Source organism: Hipposideros armiger, unplaced genomic scaffold, assembly GCF_001890085.2.
Source record: "Hipposideros armiger isolate ML-2016 unplaced genomic scaffold, ASM189008v1 scaffold_2, whole genome shotgun sequence".
NCBI classification, from domain to species: Eukaryota; Metazoa; Chordata; class Mammalia; order Chiroptera; family Hipposideridae; genus Hipposideros; species Hipposideros armiger.
In genome coordinates, this window is record NW_017731352.1 from 9,459,960 (window position 1) to 9,481,581 (window position 21,622).

The following is a 21,622-nucleotide window of genomic DNA, read 5'->3' on the forward strand; positions in this document are numbered from 1 at the left end:
GAACTAACTATAACTACAGCTTGATCTTGGACTTCTAGCCTCCAAAACTCTTAAGAGAATAAATTTCTGGCTTATTTTTTAAGCCCCTCAGTTTGTTGTACTTTGTTACAAGCAGCCCTAGCAAACTAATACAGACTCTGGGCTAGATGGTATCTGTAGGCGTATTCTAAATATCCTTAGGGGTATCTCTAAATACTCCAACATTTCATGATTCTAGTCTTTGTAAACCATTACAGGCTATGTATCAGTTAGCCTTTGCTGCAATAATGGTGCATTACTAACAACTCCAGACTCAATAGCTTAAATCACAAACATCTATGTCTCACTCATAAGTCTATGGCTGTGGTCTGCTTATTGCTGCTGGGCTGGGCTGGACTTGGCTCCGGCAAATGGGGAAGACCCAGGTCTGCTCTATCATTTTGGGAACAAGACTACAGGAGCATCAACTTCTGAGACATGTCATTCTTAGGCGGAAGACAGCGATCAGGAAGTCAAGCCAAACCAAGTGGTGATATCGAGTACATTGACTCACATGCCACTGGCCAAAGTAAGTCATCTGACCAAGCCCAAAGTTGGTGAGCAGGGGTGGGGTGAGTGGAGTTGGGAAAGTACACTCTACGTAGAGGTGACTTATAATTACTAACAAATAATAGTCTACTGCATAGGCCCTATGGCTTAAAAGCAGTTTTTTGGGGTTTGTGGGTTTTGTTTGTTTGCAAGACATGTATAGACTATGAATAAATAATCAATCATATTTATAATAATCAAAATCTAGCAGAAGTTTTCTGAACAATCACATTGCTTTTGGGCAGTGTTAGATAAGCTATTCTTTTTCCTGAAATGTCCTCCCTACCTTGGTCTCCGTTTTCCTCCTTTCAAGATCTGCATTGCCTGACATGGGGCTTTGCATACACCAAGCAGTCAATAAATGTTTGTTACATTTATTCAATTTAACCTTTTCTTCTTGATGTGACTTGTAAAAATGCTGCCTTTCACAGAGCAGGCATTTAAAAAATGACTGAATTGAATTGAGGACAGGAAAAAGAACAGCTCTTTGTATATAGCTGTTGGTTGAAACTTGGACAGCCTTGTCTAATTCAAGGATTACAAACAAGAAAACATAATGCCATCCTACTGAGATTTTCTGATGCTTTCAAGAGCTAGTAACTTAGCCCCAAATTAATTAAGGTCTATATTTTTTATTCACTACATCTCTTTTGAGCTTAATTAATTATCTCACGATTTTTATTTGGTATCTTTCTAGGAATGACAAGAAAAATCTTACCACATGTAATTCTCTTGCTAACTAGAACTTCCAGGGGTGAACCCAGCCTTGGGTATAATGAAAATGTTGCTCAGGTGATTCTGATGCACAACTCATATTAAAAATCATTTTTATAGAGGTAACACAACAAAACCTTAAGAACAAACAAACCTGAGAGTTGAAGGTTCATGTTCGTTCTTTTATCTTGCCCTGTTCTCCAGATCAGTGCATCATTTGCTTCACCAGAATGGAAAGGGCATGCGTTTCAAGTTCTGGAAACATAAGTTTGATTCCTAGCTCTGCCATTTACCACCTATGTGACTTTAGAACATTACTAAAAGTTTTTTTCCCCAATCTAAAATACAATTAATGATGGGATCTGCCTCAGCGAGTTGTAAGGATTAAGTGAATAAGGTATACAAGGTCGGACAATGAACTTTGTGAACTCATCCTAGAAAAAATGCCACATATCTCATTGCTGACTATCACTACAGTCACCTTCGAAGCACTCCCCTTGGGAAGCTATGCACTGACGCCAGTGCCTAGTCCCCCCTTCAAAGCAATTTTGGAACTATTTTTCTGGCATGGTCACCAGAGCTGTTGTCGTATTACCCTTGATTTCCTGAATGCCATCAAAATGTCTTCATTTCAATATTTACTTTATCTTTGGGTAAAGAAAGAAGTCATTGGGGGTCAGATCAGGTGAGTAGGGAGGGTGTTCCAATATAGTTATTTGTTTACTGGCTAAAAACTCCCTTTGCTTTTGTTCATCCGTAGCTCCTTTGGGACCATTTGTGCACACACCTTTCTCATGCCAAGATTTTCAGTTAAGATTTTCCTAACTGTTTCACTATTGATGTTTACCTGGTCTGTTATGCTTCTCACAGTCAGCTGATGATTTTGACGCACAATTAGACAAATTTTTGCAATGTTTTCATTAGTTTTGCTTGTTACTAGCCGCCCTGGCCTCTCTTCTCATTGACGCATTCTCTCCCCTCAGAAAAACATTTACTCCATCTGTGCACTGCCATTTTCTTCATGGCCTTATCCCCATAAACTTCGATTAACATGTCCCTGATTTCGCTTCCACTCTTGCCAAGTTTAACAAGAAATTTAATGTTTGTTTGTTGTTCTAATTCAAGCTCAGACATTCTTGAGACAACACATAAAAAAATGCAACAACAATAACGAATGCCATTCAGCAAGACACTGCCACACGTTGACACGAACACAGCTGTGAAACACTGATATACCAAGGTTATGAAACCATGCTGAGCTGTTTGTACAGTGCTGCCAATATAAGCACACGGTGGCAAGTTCACAAACTTAATTGTCAGACCTTGAATCTGTATCTGTATTTATATATCTACATAGCCACATGTCTATATATCTATAGCTATATCTATCCTTGTTTTTGAGAATAGTATTTTATATGTATATACCAGGGGTGCCAAAAAAATGTATGCACATGACTTGTATTCATCTTTTGTTATTGGTATATATTGAGTATTATAATTTTAATACAGTTTTTCCCCTTCTTAAAATGTGTATACATTTTTTGGCACCCTCTGTATATATTTATGGCAAGAGCGAGCGAGCGAGCGAGAGAGAGAGAGAGAGAGAGAGAGAGAGAGAGAGAGAGAGAGGTGCAGTGAGCACGAGCTCTAGAGATACACCTGAGCATGGATGAGGTGACATCATCAACAGGAAAAAAGCTGGTGAGGGAGCCAAGGAGTCAAAGAGAAGGTGCTGCCATACAAAGTGGCATTTCTGTCTGAGCAACTTTAACTTTCCTCAAACCCTTCTTACTAAGCGATGGCTTCCATTCCAGTTTACCCACTTTACAGAAGGTCCTAGTCCTTTGTCTCAATATTCGCACTTCTCTCATACTCTCCCCACCCCCAGCTCTTTAGGCTAATTAGCATTGAAAGCATTTTCATTCAGTCACACTACAATCTGACTTTTGGCCAGTGATGAAAGTGCTTCTGGGGCTTTGCCAGGTATATCCCTTATTTCCCACCCCCTACCCCCCCACACACACACACACCCTTGAAAATGGTCTGAACATAAGACACTTTGCTAACTAATTCAATAAACCATGCAAAAGATTAATTACACATTTTTAGGTGTCATTTGAGTTCTACCTTCTCCTGTGCATTTCTCTGCAAGTACGGAAGCACAGAACTCTGACACTTTAATTTGAATGACATCATCTTCTTGGCCCTGTGCTTGTGGGCATTCTCCTGGCTGCAGCTCAAACAAATGTCAGGCAGACCTAAAATCTGAAGAGGAAAAATGGTTGCGTGGAATCAACTGAACGAACCCATATTTATTACAAAGCTGCTCTGGGCAGAATGCAGTAAAGGATGAAGAGTCAAAGAAAGTTCAAGACAGTTTCAAAATTGGTGGGCTTATTTCAATTTTAAAATTAAGCCACTGATGCAATTTCAGTTTTTACAAATTTGTGATTTTGGCTAACTGATAGACAAGATAGTATCTCATTTGTATTTAGATGACATTTCTTTGATTACTGGTGAGGGTAAGCACTTTAAAATAAATTTTTTGTTGTTATTTGCATTTCTTTTGGTGAATTGCTTATTTGTGTATTTTGCCCATTATTCTTTTGAGGTACTAGTTTTTTCCTTATTACAATGTAATAGTACTTCATACATACAGGATCTTGACCTTTTGTTTGCAATATTTGTCATAAATATTGTTCCTGGTTTGACATTTATTTTTTAGTTTTGTTTATGATTTTTCTAAATTTCAAATGTTTTAAACATCAATATAGAAAAATTTATCCACTTTTTGGGGGAGATATCATCTATTGCCTTTTTTTTTTCTTGGTAAAGTCTTTGCTATTCTGAAATCAGATAAATCTTTGTCAATGTTTTCTTTCATTTTTTACTGTTTTGAATTTAACTCTTTAATCCTTTCATATTTCATTTTAGAATGTAGTGTGAGATAGTGCAAGCATTTCCTAATACTTGAATCTCCTATTCATTGTTATTAAGTCACCCTTTTCTCATTTAAGAAATTTAAAGCATTATACAAATAATATAGGTTCATTAAAAACAATCAGAAAATACAAATAATTGAAATGAAGGAAAAGCATTCATATTTTCTTTCCACTCTTAACTGAGTGTTTATCAATTGGCTTTGTTTTTTCCAGACATTTTCTTCTATAGATGTTTACATATATTTCTCCTCCAAATGGAATCATATTGCAATATGGTTTTGCAACCTGATGTTCTTCCATTTAGTAATATATCATGACTATCTTTCCATGTCAATCAATATTCTTTTACAGAACTATGTCCTAATTAACTTTTCAGTGAAATATACTGTACATTCAGAAAAGTGCACATTTTCTAAGTTTATAACTGGTTGAATTTTTACCAACTGAACATACCTATGCAACTAGCCACCAGATCAAGACAAAGAGTATTACTAGCACCCCAGAAGCCCTCTAAATGGCTCTTTCCAGTCATCTCCCTTCCCATTGTTCTTCTATCCTGACTTCTAACAGCATAGATTCATTTCACAGCCCCATTTTTTTATAGTATTCCATCACACACAAATATACCATAATATACTCGTTATAGGTTAAATTGTGTCCTCCCAAAAGTTATGTTGAAATCCTAACCCTCAGTACCTTCGAATGTAATCTATCTTATTTGGAAATAGGGTCTATGCAGATGTAATCAAGTTAAGATAAGGCCATTAGGGCTATGAAAGAATAAATTTCTGTTGTTTGAAGACACCGAGATTGTGGAACTTTGTTATGGCAGCCGAAGGAAACTAATAGATACCTAACCCAATTTTGATGAATTTGGGGTTTTTCTAACATTGTATTATTTTTATAGTGTTATGAATACTCCTTTGATTTTTTTCCTTAGAAGAAATAATAAAAGTGAACTATCTGTATCAAAGAATATTAATTGGGAATATTGGTAAGACAATGGCTATGAATCACCAAATCATTGTGTTTAAGTGTTATACATGGTGATGTAGGCTCCTTGCTTTGTAATGCATTCTCCTGTAGCTCCAGTTTCACCAGGATTCCCTAGCCTCTGGGTGCAACGGACCTACATAAAGATATAACTGACTCATGCCACCACCAGCCCAGAGCAGAAAATCCCAGCCCCTTATTTCTGGGAGTCTTTGGGGAGTTCAAGTTCAAGTTATCATTCAAGCTCTTGAATAATCCTCTCACAGTCTTCCTCTCCTACCCATCCCCTCAGCATATCCTTTCATAAAGACTTTTGGGGATCTGGCTTGTGTTACTTTCTCTGAGAGTGCCCTGTGTCAGTGGAAAGGACCCATCAGAAGAAGAGAGCCTGTGAGATGCCCGGGCATTGTGCCATTCCACATGGCTCTCACTGCATTAGAACCAAACAAGGACAGAAGGCCTTCCTTCCCCACTCTGTACTAGGAGCCCCCAAACAGCACTACTGGTGTCCTCTTGTCTCCCAGAGTCCCAGTGGCTATAGCCCTGTCACCTGGGCCTTAGTCAGGAAGACTAGAATCTGAGGCAGATACCATGGGTCAGTTCCACCCCTGTCCTTACCCCACCCCTCCACAACTCCCCATGTAAAATATTCCAGGTGGGTGAGTCCACTGAGTTATCAGACTTCATGCCAAGACATAGCCAGGGCTCAACAGGGAACACATTTAATTCTCAAACTCATTACCTGCTGTCTTCTTGAACCTTCATAACCTTTTGATATGAATAGGTCAAATTTCTTCTTATTACTTTTCTTTTTTTAAAAAAAAAGTCTTGTGTGCTATTACCTGTTTAGTCTTCCCGGTAAAGACAGGAAGTTTTGTCAACTACTAAGAATTTTTTAGGAATGGCCTTAAATCAATGAAATTAATGAACATTTGCCTAGTTGCAGTGTTTGGGCTTCTACCAAGACCAAGAACATGGGTCTGTACCTATCTGATTCTTCTTTCACATCTCCACAGGGATCTGAGGAGGTGGAGAGGAATGGCAGAGAGCCGTCCAGATGACCTGCTGAGTGGGCTTTGGGAAGCCGGTCAAGCCTTGCTGGCTGAAATGCTGGAGAGGTAATTGGAAAAGGAGGCAGGATGAGTTCTGAGCCAGCTCTGGGTACCTTCCAGGAATCCTTGACTTTTTTCATGGCACTGGATGAGAGTGTGTGCCGAGAGAACAAACCTGATGAAAGCAGAAAATAAGCTGATTTAGTACATTTGCCAGACAGGAGGAATTGTGGCTGGGCCCTAGAGCCAAGGAGCATGGAAAGAGGAGCAAATTGAGAACAGGTAGCGGTAGGTGTTGTTGGGGTGGTTGGCCAGAGATGGAGGACTGCACCAAGTCCGGAAACTCGGATTCCAATCTGGACTCTGAAATCAGTTCACTCTGTTACCTTGGGCTACAGGCCTTCCCTCTTGACTCAACATAACAGTCTTGAGCATCTGTTTGCTCCTTTCTCAACATAAAAGTGCTCACTGAATGAACTCCCAGGCCTCCTTGAGCTGAGTTCTGTGTCGTATTTACTAGAGCATTACAGGAGTTGCACTGGCTGAAAAAAGTCCCAAGATGTTAAAAACTGCCATGTCTGAGCCAAAGAACATAATTAAAGAATAAAATGATTGGGGGGGGGGAAGGAATTCAAAGAGCATTTGGGATGATTTGGAATAGCAAAGAAAAACAACCACAGTAGTTAGTCCAAGGGCATTATTTAGGGATAAGGAACATCCCCAAAAGAAGTGTTTTCTAAATGAGGTCTTTGATCATGTTAGGTTAGGGCTCCCTGGGATGGCAAGTTTTCTCAAATACTGTAGCTTTCTTTATAGGTAGGATGAGGCAAGACACCTGCGTCCCTTGTGGCGGCAGACTGTGGTCACAGGAAAAACTTTCAGGCTGTTAATATCCTTGAAGCTACAAATTAAAAACAAAATTATATCATTGGAGTTGTTTTTAATTCTTTTTCTTTTTCTAAAGGACTTTTTTAGTTCCAGATTTTGCTATAGTCCACGGTAACCCCAGTTTAACTCTGCCACAGAGATGAACTATTCAAATAGGGCCCCTGATGGATGGCTGCTTCTCTGATGGAGGGGATCTCTTGAAGCCTTTGGCAGAAACTGACATGTAGGGACCAAGTCCTTCAATGGATTCCCCAACAGAACCTGCAGTACATAGAACCTGTCAGACTATATCTATGTTCATTATTCCATTTCCCCCACAGGGGTCCTTGGCAGATACATCATCCCAATTGGCAGATATAATCCCTCCTGACTCCAACGCCAGACGTCATCCAGGACCTTCCTACTCTGAAGGTCAAAAACTTCCTCACTGTCGCTGACCTCATTGTTACCCACAAGCACCATTCTTTGCCAGGCCTTTGAAGGGGAAAAAGGAAAATTCTAAAGTCAATGTAGGGGCCGGCCGAGTGGCTCCGTTGCTTAAGAGCTCGCTCAAGGATGTGAGCTCTGAGCAACAGCAGTTCAATTCCCAGCCCGAGCTGAATTGCCGCTGAGCTGCCAAGGTGGCAGGATGGCTCAGCTAAAAAAATAAATAAGGTCATTGTAGTAGCCTGCCTCCAAGATGGCCTCCAAATCAGTCCCCAGTGATCCCTACTTCTTGGTATTTGCACACCTGTGTTGTTGTTGTTTTGTGATGAACAGCTTATAACAGAAGCAATGGGGGAAGTTAGCTACCATATGGTGAGGTCATTCAGGCAGCCTGTAGCTAGGCCCACATGACTAAAGTCTCCAGCAACAGCCAGTGAAAAACAGACCTGACAACAACCTTGTGAATGAGCTTGAGCTTGAGCCTTCCAGTTAAGCCTTCAGATGCGACTGCAGCTCTGGCTGACAGCTTGACTCCAGTCTCACAACAGACTCTGAGCCTGGGACCACCTAGCTAAGCCACTCCTAGATTCCTGGTGCTCAGAAACTCTGTGAGATAATACATGTTTGTTGTAAGACACTGAATTTTGGGGGTAATTTGTTATACAGCAATAGATAACTAATGCACTCTATGCTTTGTTTTTTATTTTTGAGCAGAGATAAATAGAGTCAGGAAGACATGCTATGTGGAATGACCACATATGTTATGTGGAATGACAAATCAAATTTATCTATCTTGTGCTAGGCTCTGTTCTAGGTACCTAAATCTCCAAATTTATTTGATAATAAGCATCGCCTGGGATGCTAGTTAAACACACAGATTTCTAGGTCCCTTCCCTGGGTTTGAGGTGGGACCAAGGAATTAGTACATTTAACTAGCACCCCAGATAATTCTTATCATCAGGCAAGTTTGAGAAATACTGCAGAAGAGAATTCAAAAGTGAAAGACACAGCCCATCCTCGGGCAACAGTGCAAGATGGAAAGCAAACTGTTATACAAGGTACATTTAAAAAGAGGCACCAGGTGGTAAGGAAAGATGTGAACAGCATTGCGGGAATTGAGGAATACTTCCTGGAAGAAATGAAACATGACCAAGGTCTCAACGGTTGGTTAAGATCTCATGGAGCAAGATATAGAAAGAATCACAGAGTGACTGTAACAGCTGGTATTTAGTAGGTCCCTGCTAAGCACCAGGCATCCTGCCAAGCACTTTACCTACCTTACCTTATTTAATCCTCACAGCAACCTTATACAGGAAGAGCTATTGTCATTTGTAATTTGCAAATGAGAAGGCTAGGCTTTGGTCACCACACTGCCCAAGGTCACACAGCTCCTCTGTGCAGAGCTAGGTAGAAAGGAGGCAGCTGACTCCATATATGTCATGCTCTGAACCACTGTGGTGTCCCACATTACAGGGGATGTGAGACTCAGAGAACTGAAAGAGCTGTGACATTTTTGCAAATGACAAAAGTTTTGTGCAAATAACAGGACAAGGTGTCCAGGTCAGGCTATGGGCCAGGGGAAGACACTATATGGAGTGCTAGAACCTGGCAGTGACTTCCTATTGCAAGTTTAACTCATTCATTTTGTAAATAAAGAAAGGGAGCCCTAGGAAGTTTATGTGACTTGCCTAAAGACACACAGTTGATAGTGACAAAGCAGACTAAAGGCCCAGATCCCAGGCAGCCCCCTTTCCGTGATGCACAATTAGAGGCCAAACTAGGATTGGCCTTGAATGCCTTGCTAAGAAGATCTGAGCTATTAAAGCTCATGTTAACCATTTTAAGTGTATAATTCAATGACATGAGTGCATTCATATTGCTGTGCAACCATCATCACTATCCATTCCCAGAATTGTTTCATCATCCCGAACAGAAACTCTGTATCCATTACACAATAGCTTCCCATTCCTCCTCTTCTGGTACATAGCATCCTACTTTCTGACTCTATGAATTTGCCTATTTTAGGTACCTCATATATTAGGAATCATAATATTTTTATTACTTTTGTGTCTGGCCTATTTCACTTAACATGATGTTCTCAAGATTCACCCATATTATAGCATGTATTAGCATTTTACCACAATTTCAATACACATAATATTTGCAATCTTAATCATTTTTAAATGTACAGTTCAGTGAATTAATCACATTCCTATTGTTATGCAACCATCACCACCATCCATCTCTGGAAATCTTTTCATCTTGCAAAACTGAAACTTGGTACCCCACCCCCACTTCCCTTATCCCCCTCAACCCCTGGCAACTGACATTCTACTTTTGTCTGATTTTGACTACTCTCGGTACCGCATATAAATGGAATTATCCAGTGTTGTCTTTTTGTGACTGGCGTATTTCACTTAGCGTAATGTCCTCAAGGTTCATCCATATTATACCATATGTCAGTATTTTCTTCTTTTTTAAGGCTGAATAATAGCCCATTGTATGTATACACCACATTTTGTTCATTCATTTATGATAGACATTTGGATTGCTTCCACCTTTTAGCTATTTTGAATAATGCTGCTATGAACATTGGTGTACAAGTATTAATATTTTAGTCCCTGCAGCCATTTTTTTTTGGTAGGGGAATTGCTGGATCATAGGGTAATTGTATGTTTAGCTTCTTGAGAAATCTGCTGACTTTTGAAGGAAATTTGTGCTGTCATGTAGTTCCTGCCTCCGTAGCCTTCTTCTAAACAGATAACCCCCGGTGGGTGGGGGACGTCTCCCTCTTCCCAACATCCACACTGCCCACCTCCGGCACTTCATCCCTTTGGGGAAAGCAGTTCTCTTAAGCCTCTTTTACGCAGAGAGAGAGAGAGGTGCTGCGGTTGGAATGAAGCTGACCCTGATGTCCACTTGGGCTCCCAGGACGGAACGAGGGTTGGGTGGGTCCCAGCGCGTCCTGTGACGGCGGAGATGTGGGCAGGGGCGGGGGCTCTCCCGGTTCTTTGAAATCTCACCAGCGAAGTGGGCCGTACCGCCCACTCTGGCGGTGGCTCTGAGGGTAACCAGGTGAGCCCTGCGGCGGGCACAGCACTGTCGGGTGCGCACCTCTAGCACGGAGTGGGCACCGAGCCCTGCTCCGAGAGCCGGCGCCCTGGTTCCCGCCCGAGGCGGCGGTTCCGGAGCGTGAGTCCAGGGAACGCGCGCCGCCCGCCCGGCACGGCTCCCGCCGGCGTGTCCTAACCTGGAGCTGGGGCCTCTGCGTCCCGGACAATCCGGCCCGGGGGCGACTTTGGGGTCCCCAGCCGCACGGGTGCCGGGGCGACCCCAACGTGCCCCATCTTCGAGCCCGGACCGAGAGCAAGCCTTCGCGAGCCAGCTGCCTGTGCCCTGGGCGACCCGTGGCCACCGGGGGCAGAGACAGCAAGTGGCGCGAAGGGAGTGGGCGCGGGCCGAGGGTGGCCTCGCCAAGCATCGCCCTTCCTGAGATCTACCGCGGCATCACCAGCGCAACCCCTGCCTGAGCAGGAAAAGCGCCCGGAGAAGAGGAGGAAGAGAGAAGGGACTTGTCCTCTTCTTGCAGGTCTCTGGAAGAAGAGGCTCCCGTCCCCCAGCCTGGAATAAAGACACCGGGACCCAGTTCTCTGGGCGCCGGATGCAGCAGGTACTCCGTGCCCTTCAGGGAATGCCCCGGGAGATGTGCCAAGTACCCCGCGCGACACCCGCGGCCGCTGGGGTGCAGGGGCTTTTGCGTGGGGAGGGGCTTTTCAAGAGACTCGCACTCGAGCTCGTTTCTTCGGGAGAGCCCGGCTGTCCGCTCCTTCTGCCCTGACTTAGGTGTAGCCGCCGAGCCTCCGAGGAGGACAAAGTTGGGAGCAGGAGAGGGCGTATCAGCAGGGATGCAAAGAGAGGCTTCCAGGTTCCGAAGGGCCTGGGCAGCGGGCGAACGCTAAACACCCGAGAGGAGTGGGGTTCCTCGCTGAGAGGTGAGAGTTAAGGAGAAGGGATCGCTTGACAATTTCTCCCCAAATCCTAAATCTCCTAAAACCCCCCTGCCCCGGAAGTTGTTATTACTGTTTGTTTTTAAAACCTGACTTTGAGTCTAGCAGGTAACAGGCCTACAGGGTACCCCTCCAAGACGGCATGCCTCTCTGAGACATAGGGCCTGCGAGAAGTGTGGACCGTCCCACCGCAACTGCAGCTGTACCTGCCTGGGCCGCGAGCTCGGCCCACTCTGACCTTTCAGCTCGCTGTTCTGCTCCTCACACCTGACGGGGCACAGGGCAGAGCCTGAGAGGGACAGAACTGATGGCCCAGGGGAAGGAAAAAAATGGAGACAAGTGGGGGTGAGGAGCTGGGGAGAGAGGCAGGAATGGGGCTGAACCTCACTGGGGTACAGAGGGACTTTAACCCTGGCTCCCCAAAGACAAGCTCCAGATGTCTCACCTTTGAGCAATGTGGGACGCCCGCTTTCCTTGGGGGGGGGGACGTGGGGGTCCTAAGTTGTCTTCCTTGTGTCTCCTTTTCCCAGGAACCTCGGGTTTTTTATACTTATCTTCTGTCTCTGGTTTTCTTGACATATCCAGTGCTCTCCAGATCCCATCCCTCCTCCTGCATCCCAGCAACTTACTCTGATGTTTTCAGGCCCTGGGAGGGTCTGGGACTGCGGGAAGAGGCCAGGGGACAGGGGGCTTCCTGTTGTTTATAGGTCCTCAGCAGTGTAGTGGACAACCACCTCCTCTCTCTGACCCTCACCCCCCACCCCCGCCCCATTATGTGGTTCAGTGGAGTCATCTGGTTCGGGATTTTCCTCTCCTTTGCAGCTGACTAAGGAGACCTGAACACTCAATAGTCATTCCTTGCAGTTCTAGGGTGTAACGTCCTCCCTCTCTAGAGAGCTCCATGCTTTATAGACATTATTGATCTCCTGCCTGGAGAATGTTGCAACTCTGAGTGTTTAAGCTATTTACCTCAGGACACACAACCAGCCAAGGAAAGAGTTTGCTCCAGAGCCCCCTTGCTAAGCCATTCAGTGATTAGGCTGCAACTTCAACCCTGCAGCCTCTGCCAGGCCTCGTTAACGCTCTGCCTGGCTCTTAAAGTCAAGACAGGCTTGGGTGTGGGAACCAGAAGCTCATGAGGAGAGAGGAAGGGGGCTGCTAGGTGGGCTCCGTTATTTTCTAGCAGCATTTTACCAGAAGGAAGGAGACCAGCTCATGGAATGCAGACAGGGTTGTCTCAAAGCCCTCCATCTTTGATGGTATTCAGAATCATTTCTTTTAAGCCACAGAGCAGGACAATTCCACAAGGGCAAAGTTCAGGCTGACGGCATAAGGGATGGAGTTTGGAGCAGGTCACTTTTGTTATCTTCAGCCTCCCCACACTCTCAACTTTGGTCCCTGAGAAAAAGTGCGACATTTCAGAGTCTTCAGTGGAATGGAAATAAACTGCATCAGTGCCTGATTGTCTCTATAGCAATCCAACCTTTCCTGAATGAGTGGGTATGTGGTTGTTATTCATTTGTTTTCTCTCATTGGTTCCTTTATTTCCACTCCATCACCCAATGTTCACTCTGAGCAGATGGCTAATGGGTCTGCTTAGGGTACAGAATGGTTTTAAATTTGGCCAGGTTCACTCACATATGTAGCCAACTGTTTATATGTCTTTCAAAGGCTTAGGATGGAGCTCTGATACTGTACCCCAAGGCTGTTGGCAGGGACACTCTGACTATTGAGGGAGAGCTGAGTGTCAGCAGAGAGAGAAGACAGCAGCCTCCCAGACATCGATCGTCCCAGAGGAATTCCCAGTGCTGTTGCTCAAGGCATCACCTGGTCAGATGGAGATCACCACGGGGGACATGGATGAGAATGCCACCAACATCTCCACCAACTTCCTTTCTGCGCTCAACCCCCATGGGGCCCAAGCTGCTTCCTTCCCTTTCAACTTCAGCTATGGTGACTATGATATGCCCTTGGATGAAAATGAGGATGTGACCAATTCCCGGACTTTCTTTGCTGCCAAGATTGTCATTGGCATGGCCCTCGTGGGCATCATGCTGGTCTGTGGCATTGGCAACTTTATTTTCATCGCTGCCCTGGCCCGCTACAAAAAGCTGCGCAACCTCACCAACCTGCTCATCGCCAACCTGGCCATCTCTGATTTCCTGGTGGCCATTGTCTGCTGCCCCTTTGAAATGGACTACTATGTGGTACGCCAGCTGTCCTGGGAGCATGGCCATGTCCTGTGTGCCTCTGTCAACTACCTACGCACTGTCTCTCTTTATGTCTCCACCAATGCCCTGCTGGCCATTGCCATCGACAGGTGAGTGAGGGGGCAGTGAGGGCGACAAAGGAAGGAGCATTGAAATTGTTAATTGTAGCCGTGGTTGATGAGAGATATCTGTATTCCACATAGATGCGGATGAATAAGGGCTCAAAGGTTGGCCCATTGACTGAACAGTAAGAAGAGTTCTAGATTTCCAGCTGGCAGGCAGAAGCCCCCTTAAGTTGGGCAGTAGGAAGGCTTTTGATCCCTTTGTTGTAGACATGCTCCTAGATGTTGTATCTAGCTCTAGTTCATGGTCTAGTGATAGACAGGTAAGAGGAGACGTGGAAGGACAAGATTAACCCTCCATTGGGTGCAACTGATCTCACAGAGTCATTGCACACAAATTTTCAAATATCTAACAGTTAACTAAAGTCGCGTGACTCATCGCTTCCATTTTTCCCCCCTCTACCATAACCTATCACCAGTTGTGCTTGTGACTTAGTACAGTAAAGACGTATTTCATAGCGGCATCTTTGTGTGCAATGAATCTGTGAGATCAGTTGCACCCAACGGAGGGTTAAGTTCTAGGCAGGTACTTCTTGCGTCAACTTGAACATCTTCAGAGAGGTTTCTATCTCATCAAGACTTCTGATAATAACACACCCTAGCACCAGTTGATTTTTAAATAAGATTAAAGGATTTGTTGAAACAATAACAATAACAAAAGGGAACATAAGCTTACTTATTCTTTTTAGTTGTTGCATTAATCAGTTTGTTCCTTTTTATACATTTGCATGCAACAGCATAGAAGACCTGTTTCTAGTGCATCCTATGCAAATCTTTTTGATGTTATGTTTAGTCTTTTCATTTAGTATAATCTCTTGTGCTATTGGGCCAAGGTAGTTTTTGTTCCCTCAGGACAATCTTTGCAAGCTCCTCTGCCCAAAGTTGGACTCTCATTACGAAACACTTTGTTACGATGTAGAGATAGTTACCTTGAGGGTCAGATCAGACCTCCATGTACTTGGATCTGAACAGTCCGTCTCTCTCTCTCTCTTAACCCAGAGAGCCCGAAGCACAATTGTTCTCCCTTTTCCAAGGCCTTAGGGCTCTGGTGGAGTCTATCCTGCTCCTCACAGCCAGGACACCCCCAGGACAGTATTCCGGGGAGGAGAACAGCAAATGGAACCTGTTTTCTGGAGCCATAGGCAGGATAACCAGGGATACGACAACTTGGAAACAGACCACTCCCAAGGAAAGGGGTTTGAGAAGGAACCTGGCTTTAAAACCACTGAAGGGTGAAGCCTTGGCCTCCTTTCTCTAGGGAAGAATGTCAGGGAGTTAGCAGCTTAAACAGCTCTTGGTCTGTCACCTGTAGAAGGTGCTTAAGGGTGTCATCCTTGCAGCGGGCGACTTCTCCTTGGCCAAGGTCTTCCACGTGAGTCACAGAGCCCCACAGTATTTGTACATCCAGGCATCAACCCTGAGTGGACCTACAGAAGGGGCAGAAGGGGGACAGTCAAGCCTGTCCTCTAAGTCCTCTAAGTCCCCTGGTCTCTAAGTCCCCTTCAGAGATGTCAAGAAAGCTTTAGGGACCTCAGACTTTTTCCAAAAGTACAAGCTGTCACCATCTCTCTCAGGATACCAACAGAACAAAGCATATGGGGTCATTTCCCAAAGCTTCACTCTAGCAAGACATCTTTTCACAGAGGTGCTCTCAGCCACTAAAACTGGGTTAGATGGGTGCCTACTGTGGGGTGGGACCCTGCTGTCTGGGTAAGATCCATTTTACCATGAGGGAGCCCACTTGTCAAAAGGGGCAACACTGTAATAGGGAGTGGCTTCAGGAAGAGGGAAGCCAAGATAAGTTAATGGGCATTGGGTTACTTTGAACATGTAATAGGTAAGATCTGTGTCCATCAGTTCACCCTGAACTACTAAACTCCTTCAAGCTTGCATTCCTACTTTCATACCAAACTCTGCTTGTCTGAAATACTGCAGGCATTTCTCTTGTAGCATGAGTTTAAAGAATGCAATTCAGGCACGAGGAAGATTAATTGGGAAACCTGTTCAGTGTCATAGAGACTGCTGTTGTTTTGAGTAGGGTTGTGAGTGGAAACTTGCACCCAGCCAGCCAGAGGAAAGCACTGTTGCCTGTACTGGGATGTCCAATGGCTGTTGCCAACTAACTAGCTGCTCCAATGCATTAAGTTCTATTATTGTGTTTGTGATCTTTGCTTCAAACTGTTTTTATTTTTTTGTTGTTTTACCATCTAATTTCAGTTTTGCAGTCTACGACCCCATGGATTCTTGTTTGATCTCATGTGTTGTTTAGGATTTGTTCAGTGATTGTCAGGTTTGATTTGGTTAGTTTTGAGCAACTAATTTTTATCTTGATATAACAAATATAGCTACAGTTATAAAAACACCCCTTTTTAAATGAAAAATTTTATTGAGGATTTGGGGATGGGAACAGTGTTGGGGAATTGGGGAAGGGGAACAGCCAAGTTGTTGTCCTTCAATCTTAGTTATGGAGGGCGCAGCAAGCTCAGTTCCAAGTCCAGTTTCGTCACTCAGCTCAAGGTGCTGTGTTCAATTAGTTGCGGGTGGGCGTAGCCACCATCCCATGCAGGAGTCCAACCAGCAGCCTTGTTGTTAAGAGCGCAAGCTCTATCGCCTGAGCCACCTGGGCAGCAGCACGGCTCAAGGTGCCGAGTTCAGTGTTTAGTTGCCGGAGGGCGTAGCCCACCATCTTGAACAGGCCATCTTGTTGTTAGGAGCATGTACTTTCACCAACTGAGCCATCCTGCCAACTGTTGGCAGCTCAGCGGCAGCTCAGCTTGGACGCAGCTCACTGGTCCATGTGGGAATCAAACCGGCGACCCTGTTGCTCAGAGCTCGCACTCTTGAGCAAGCTCTTAACCAACTGAGCCACTCCACTGACCCAAAACACCCTTTTTTAAATGAGATTTTTGTGGGAATGTTAGCAGTTACTCTGCGTGGGTTTAAATTCCTGCTGTATCACCTATTAGCTATAGGGACTTATGTTAGTTATTTGACCTCTCTCTCCCTTAGTTTTCTCATGTATAAAATGGGAATAATAAGAAAATCTAATGTATTGGGTGGCTTTAAATTAACTAATAATTAAATAATAATGTAATTGTTTAGAACAATGCTTAACAGAGGAAGCACTAAATAAACAGTAAATTATAATTCTTGAATTAACCCTTAAAGGAATAACAAAAACCAAACAGAGAAATGAATGAATATTTCTGATTGGCTAACCTCTTTGTTTTCATTGAAGTGATTATTTTTATAATGTGATTTAAAAAACAATAATACAAGGTTTCTAAGAAACACAGCTATCAATATATAGCAGAACGGCACTATTTATTGTCGACCTGCCTGGACTTCTCTGTTTCTGTTATTGGTTCCATGGTTCTCCCAGCCATCTAAACCAGCCAGTCTGCTCTGTCCTGGCCGCTCTTTCTTTCTCCAGCATTCATTCCATTTCTAGGTTCTGCCAATAATCACCCCTCTCTCCCACCTGTTAACTCAGGGAGGGACTATCATAGTCTCCTTTTGGTCTCCCTGCATTCGGTGTCTCTTGGCTGTGCTCTCTGCCAACCCAACTTCCCTGATAATCCATCTTAAATATTCATTCATTCAAACAGTACATTTTTGTAGAGTGACTACGATGTGACAGATACTATTCCAAATACTGGGGATATGATGGTAAATAAGAACAAAACCTCTTTGCCCCATGGAGCTTATCCATGGAATGGTGAGAGCTAACAGTCAGGCAGACAAACATGAAAGGTAATTTCAGAATGTGAGAAATGCTTTGAACAAAAATATTGAGAGTGACAGGGTGGGAGCTACTCTAGGTGTGGAATCAGGAAAATGAGCAGGTTGAGGAGAAGATATTGAACCGACCTCTGAATGATGGAAAAGAAAAAAAACCCAAAGCCAGCCATGAGAAGATTGGGAAAAAGCATTCCAGACAAAGGGAATTATAAGCCAAGGCCCCAAGACTGGAAGAAACCTGAAGGGTTCTAAGAACACAGAGAAGGCCTCTGTGGCCTGAGGGAAGAAAGCAGACTGCAGGCAAATTAATCTTCTGTCTTGTTTATATCTCTCTTCTGTGGCTCAAAAGACCACTAATAACACCGTTGTCTAGAAAATATGGCTCAAACCCCTTCACCAGCTCATGTAACCTTTTATTATTGAGCCGCAGTCTGCCTCCCAGTCTGATGTTGGGTAAACACCTTTATGTTTTGTTTTCCAAAAAAGGTTGCAATCTTTTTGAAAACTGTCACCATGGCTGGCTACATTTCTATTTGTTCAGAGCTAGGCACTGCTGAGAGTGAAGTTTCACTAAAATTCTAGATGCCCAGAAATCACAGACAGCAAAAGGTTATAAAATAAAGTAAGACATGAGCCCTGTTGTCAAGAGCTTACCATCTAAAATGGGGTAGGGTGGGTGGGGAGAGAACTAACACTTATGAAACAGGATAAAGTAAAGGATAAATTGTAAATGAAATTTAGAGAAGGTTGAGATAATCACATGCCTGAGTAGTCAAAGGAGGCTTCGTGGAGGAGGGGGACTTGTAACTGGTCTTTAACACTTAATGATAAGCAAAGTAGAGGGAAGATTTTCCAAAAGGGTAGAACAGTGTTTGCAAAAGCCTAGAGGTGGGAATGCTTGAGGTTTGAGATCCCGTGGGGAGGTACGTGGAGCAGAGGCAAGGAACATATGGAGAGCAGAGATCATAAAGGATAGGGTCATATTCCAGGAGATCTCAAAAATCTAGGCACAAGGAGTCAGACTTGATAGCAGCAGGGAACTGAAAAAGATCATGAGAGGATGCTGTCCCTCCAGATCTGGATTTCTTCTTTGATGTTGAGATACCTGCACTGTCCTCGAGGTATATACCTCAGATCTCAAAGCACATGGGTCGCTGGGAGACTCTCCCTTCTTTTAACCAAAATCCAGAGAAAACTGGTCAGTCTGCCTGTCCATTGTCAGCTCTCCTCTTCTATCTGAATGAGGCCAGCTAAGGCATGAACAAGTACACTCAGCCCTAGGTAGTACAAATGCTCCCCAGTGAGGTCATTGGTCAGAGCTGGCTGACCCGAGGGGCGGGTCCTGTAATCCCTGCCCATCTCATGGCCAGCTTACTAGCTGCTGTGTTGGCCACTTCCGTGGCTTGATCTGGGGCTGGGTCCTGAGGACAGAGAGGGAGGAGCCCAGAGGCTCTTCAATCACCCAGCCCATGACCATCACACAATTAGTGCTGGACATTTCTTTGTCTAGCAGCCTTCATTCTTTGTTCTCTGGGAAATGTTGGCTCTAAGTGGTGCTAGACCTGAGCCATTGCAGTGGTAGACACACAGGGCAAGCCAGGGGCATACTCATAAGCCAAGAAAAGTAGCTGCCAATTGCCTGACTCCTTCTTGGAACATTAATAGGTAGAAGCCAACTATGATGGAGAAAAAAGGTGAGGACAGCTAGGATGCCAGGAGGGTAGGAGGAAGGAGTATTGCTTTCTCTGGTTGGAAAGGGAGGGGACAAATGGCATATTTGAGAGCTCCCTGATTCGGAGCAAGATATGGACGGGTCTGCATCATGTTTCTGTCAATTTCCAGCTTTGTGGCTTTTGGCAGGTTATTTAATTTCTCCAGACCTCAGCCTGCTCATCTGTAAAATGGGAATCTTTGCTCTCTTACCTATTCAACAGAATTGGGATTATCTAATGAGATAGGGGATTTGAAAATGTTCTGTAACTTGTAAGTTGCTTTACAAACATAAGCAGGTATTACTAATATTGGAGTTCTGGAGTCGTGATCCTAGCATAGCCAAGGCTGGTGGCAATTCTTAAAACAATTTCTGAAATGTGCTTATTGGTAAATGTATTTGGAAGGCCTCCTGGTGCTAACCCTGGGACTGGAGTTGGTGATGTCAGAGAAAGCCAGGATAAAATAACTATCTGATGTGTAGTCACAAGTTACCCTGAAGATTAGTTTTGATGTGAAGATAAATAGATCCAATGAAATAGAGAGTTGTAGAGAACTTGCAAATGCAGTATTTGCCAAGGACAGGTAAAATAAAATTGCTATGTATACAGAATAGCTTTGAAAGAGTACATTTTATAATGCTAATAGTTTCTTGTGTATTAATAGCCTGTTGTTGTTTATAGGCAGTGTTTGACTGGCGCCTCACAGTATCTCTGTGAGGCTGGCGAGGCAAGTGATATTCCCAAATTACAGATGAGGAAATTGAGCCCATAAGGCTAAGAAAAATGAATCAAATTCACCTAACAAGTTTGTAGCAAAGCTGGTATTAGATCCTTGGTCTTCTGACTCCTAAGTCAGCATTCTCTTCTACTTCTTCACTAAAAAAAACCCACAACAATTTGAAACATCATAAAGACTTAGGAAGTTACTATTGGGAAAAGAAGTAATAGAATTATAGTCAAAATTCATATACTAAACAAGTATGAGTATAGAAATATTCTTTGACAGTGTAATCAACAGAATTTGGTGAGGTAGATAGGGAGAGAGCTAAGGAGAGCAAAACCACTAAATTCTTAGTTTTCCTTATTGGTCAGAGCAAGTTTGATGCACTCATTGTAGCAGGGTCACCATGGTCTTTATGAAAGACCCATACACGTGCACTGACAAAAGCACCGCCAATACCTTGCAGACACTACTACTCTATCCTTCAGGAGATTGGCAAGACTGCCAGGGAATGTTGCTGGTGGCAGAGCACATCAAGCAGCCAGCTGGGTGTCCAGAGGATGGAACCAACCCATCCAACTTCATCTAAAATCTGGAAGCTATAAGACAACAGGAGTCTTACTCTAGTTAACTTTCCAAATGACACTCAATGGAGCTGGCTGCCTATGTTAGGGGGTGGCGGGAGGGACAGAAACAGCAGTAGTACAATCAGAAAAAAAGAAAAAATGAACCTCCTCTTCCAATCAAAATCTGAAGAAAGATGACCTCAAAGAGAGTGGTTTCAAAGGAAACAGTATTGGTTTGTCTTTCCTTCAGGCCCCTGTCACGTTTGCTCTTAGATCTACCTGGGATAAACTGTGGGCACATGAGCATGTGTTTATTTTCAGTGTTGACTAGTCATTCCCTCCCACTTCACTTCCTATCTTTCTCCTTCTCCAACCTCCACCCTCTGCCAGACACGGAAAGTCTTCCAGGAAACCAGAGCTCTCTGCATAAGTGTGTGCACTCTCTCTGGGAAGGAGGCTTTCATACCGCACAGATGACTCACATCCCCCAGAAAGCGTTCTCTCTTCGTTCCTGGACCACTTTGGTAACAGCAGTGTGGTTTTTTTGTCAGGGGGGAGAGAACAAAAGCAGTATCTTTTACTGTCTGGTACTTTGTGGTTAAAAAAATACATTCATGTATATTCACAATTGATTTTCACATCAACCATGTGAGATACGGTTAAGTATTTTCTGTCAAGAGTCCTAATGGTATATGACCTTCAGAAAGTCACTCATCTCTCACTGGCCTCTATTTGTCCACCTGGAAAATAAAATAAAAGGTCACATGCTTTTCCTCCTCCTTTTCATGCAGAACAATGTTTTTTAAAATGTAAAATGAAGACAAAACTTTACCCACTGCTTCTATTGAAAAGGGCAAGTTCAGGGCTGGCTGAGTGGCTCAGTTGGTTAAGAGCTCGCTCAAGAGTTTGAGCTCTGAGCAACAGCGGTTCGAGTCCCGGCCCGAGCTGAGCAGCCGCTGAG

General features: G+C 43.9%; 1 protein-coding gene across 1 annotated transcript in view; it reads left to right on the forward strand.

Moving 5' to 3' along the window:
* The first annotated feature begins 12,905 nt into the window (after nt 1-12,905).
* PROKR1 (prokineticin receptor 1) overlaps nt 12,906-21,622 on the forward strand; it is a 12,442-nt gene continuing 3,725 nt past the window's right edge. The window contains exons 1-2 of the mRNA XM_019636018.1: nt 12,906-13,089; nt 13,261-13,909. Coding sequence (XP_019491563.1) covers nt 13,425-13,909 — 485 coding nt within the window. The 5' untranslated portion in view covers nt 12,906-13,089; nt 13,261-13,424. The remainder of the gene's footprint in view (nt 13,090-13,260; nt 13,910-21,622) is intronic.